Source organism: Phytophthora parasitica, assembly GCF_000247585.1.
Source record: "Phytophthora parasitica INRA-310 unplaced genomic scaffold supercont2.15, whole genome shotgun sequence".
Lineage (NCBI taxonomy): Eukaryota > Oomycota > Peronosporomycetes > Peronosporales > Peronosporaceae > Phytophthora > Phytophthora nicotianae.
This window is the reverse complement of record NW_008649001.1, coordinates 1,170,230-1,172,652: the sequence shown is the minus strand read 5'-3', so window position 1 is coordinate 1,172,652 and position 2,423 is coordinate 1,170,230. Positions and strand designations below refer to the sequence as shown.

General features: G+C 48.7%; 1 protein-coding gene across 1 annotated transcript; it reads right to left on the bottom strand.

Annotated features, from left to right (window-relative positions):
* Positions 1-105: 105 nt before the first annotated feature.
* On the bottom strand, positions 106-2,422 carry PPTG_08338 (hypothetical protein; the record flags this gene model as incomplete). Its single annotated transcript, XM_008903334.1, has 6 exons — positions 106-511; positions 576-748; positions 811-1,191; positions 1,358-1,486; positions 1,562-1,696; positions 1,766-2,422. Coding segments are annotated over 6 exons (1,881 nt in total), but the record flags the coding sequence as incomplete, so codon positions are not given.
* Position 2,423: the final 1 nt, after the last annotated feature.

The window sequence follows — 2,423 nt, the reverse complement described above, 5'->3', positions numbered from 1 at the left end:
AGATCGACTCGCAAATGTCCGTGCGATTTGGACCTCCCACAGGTGTTGCAGAGCCGAAAAGTAGTGTAAATCTTCCACCAAATACTTGCGGATATAGGTGTGTACTCGTGTCTCAAAGTCAAAGCTCTTGTCGTACTGGTGGTTGACTGCTCGACCCTCGTGGACAACGTTGTTGCCGTAATTGGCGCTACGTTCATTGCCCACTGCAATATGGGTAAAATCACCCAAAATGGCTGCTAGTACGCTGTCAAAAGCCACCAGAGCAGCCCACGGGTGACCTGCCGGCTGGTATCGCGTACCCGCAACTTCACTTTCCCATATCTTGTCATCCATGTTGTGTTCGAAGCGGAATGCTGAAGCACCGGTACGGTTCTGCGTCATCTTCATGATCCTCTTGAATCTCCAGCTGCGTTCAAACTCCCGTGGGCGGTCTCCAACATGCAGCCACGCACAGGGCGTTTCACTCGACGATAGCAGTTGATACACCACGAGTGAATCCTTGCCACCACCTCTGAAAGCCAACCGAACCACTAAGTCAATCACCCAATGCCCCAATTATTACCTACAATACTTACAATGGAACTAGAACTTTGGTCTTGCCTTGCTGTTCCAGTTTCCTGTCTGAAAGCACTGGAAGAGCATCACTAGCTGATGCATCTACGAGAATGCGTAGACGATCACGATCCAACCCGTGCAAATACAGATACTCGCTTAATACGTTCTGGTAAAATTCCTCCCAGAAGTGCACCTGCCATAACATAGCATTATCAATACTTTATTGCAGTCGTGTAATTGATATTGTCTTCGTACCTGCTCCGAATTGAGATATCCCGCCTCGATCCGAATATACTTGCAGTTGTAGCCCATCCAGAACCACGGCAGGATACAGAGGCCAATGTGCAGCAGCGCATTGCGCACAACTGGCGTATCCTCAAGGTCTTGCAATGGTCCAGCCAAACTCATTGTGGCCTGAAAGCGGCGGCCACCGCAAAAATGGAACTGGAACATTGCAAGACGCGCTTCTGCCTCGAATTTGATGGTCTCAAAGGTGAGAAAGGGCTCGACCTGTTCCAGCAGCGCCAGGCCCAGTCCCGTATCATCATACTCGCAGTCAGATTGTTGAGCTGGTGTTGGCGTGCGCGGAGGCATGGGCAGCTCCAGTATGTAAATCTCAGAAATGTGAGGCGGAGACTAAAAATCAACATGACTACATTTGTGGAATTTGGCTACAAAAATTGTGTTAAACAGGGTCAAGATGGCTACATTGCATTGCATGTTGCTGTTTGCGAGTCCAGTAGTCATGAAGCACTTGTAGCCTCAGACTAAGTTCTCGATTCTCGCCGATGAGACGTCGTACGTGTCGCTTTCGCTCTAAAAGCATCGAATTGTCGGTGAGTCGTTCTTCGGCATCTTGCACTGCCTCTGCCAGTTCGGATCGAGCAGCCTGCAGCCTCACCATCTCCAATGTAGCTCGATTCACACTCTCCTACGAGGACATTACACCAGTTCATAAATATACTGCTCAGACCATATACAAGCTGAAATTAAGCAATAGTCGCACCTGAGCGGTGTGCATTTGATCCTGAGACTTGGCCAACCGTGTTGTGCTCTCATCGTACAGCCGTCGAGCTCGCAGGAAACGTTTGTTCAGCTGCTTCTCGTACCTTTCTAATTGTTCTGTCTGCTTCTGTCGAGTCTAGAAATTGGTAAAAATGCACTTTAGGTCCACGAGTGTGTACGTATTTTCAACCACAACGAGACGTACCGCTTGAATCTGAGCGATGTCAAGCTGCATATCTTCCTGTCCTGCGACTATCAACTCAGCATGAGCCTTAACAAGATCTAACCGTACGCGCCATGAGCTTTCAGCTGGACGTCGCTGGAGTTTATCCTGTAGAACTGCGTGTAACTTTGGTAGCATACGTCGTCGCTCAAGTTCCCATGCTACCGGGTCAATATCGGTATAAATCATGGCGTTCTCTCTATCGTCGATCATTGCTGTATACTGATTCTCTTCCTTGACCACCACCCAGCGTGAAAACACATCGTCATTCTCAAAAGCCAGTGAGGTGGTTGACTCTCCAACATTTTCATTTTGTTGTCCGTCATCGTCTGTCACATCCAATTCATCACATGACTCCAACGTTTCAATGGGCTCTCTCGGATATTCTGGCGGTGTAGTACAATACGCCTCACTACTCAGTGCAGCAGCAGTCAGAGCATCCAGCAGCTCACACACTTCGCTTCCAACACCACTGGTCAATGTAGGTGCACTCAGTTGTGCAACAGCGAAAACTCCAGCCTTCTCGGCCGCCAGAAGGATCTTCTGAGCAGATACAATTGGGGGTTCGTCATTCTGATCATCGTTTCTAGGTACTTCTCCTCCTAAGAGTGATATTAGCCAGTTCGATAGTGTACACATA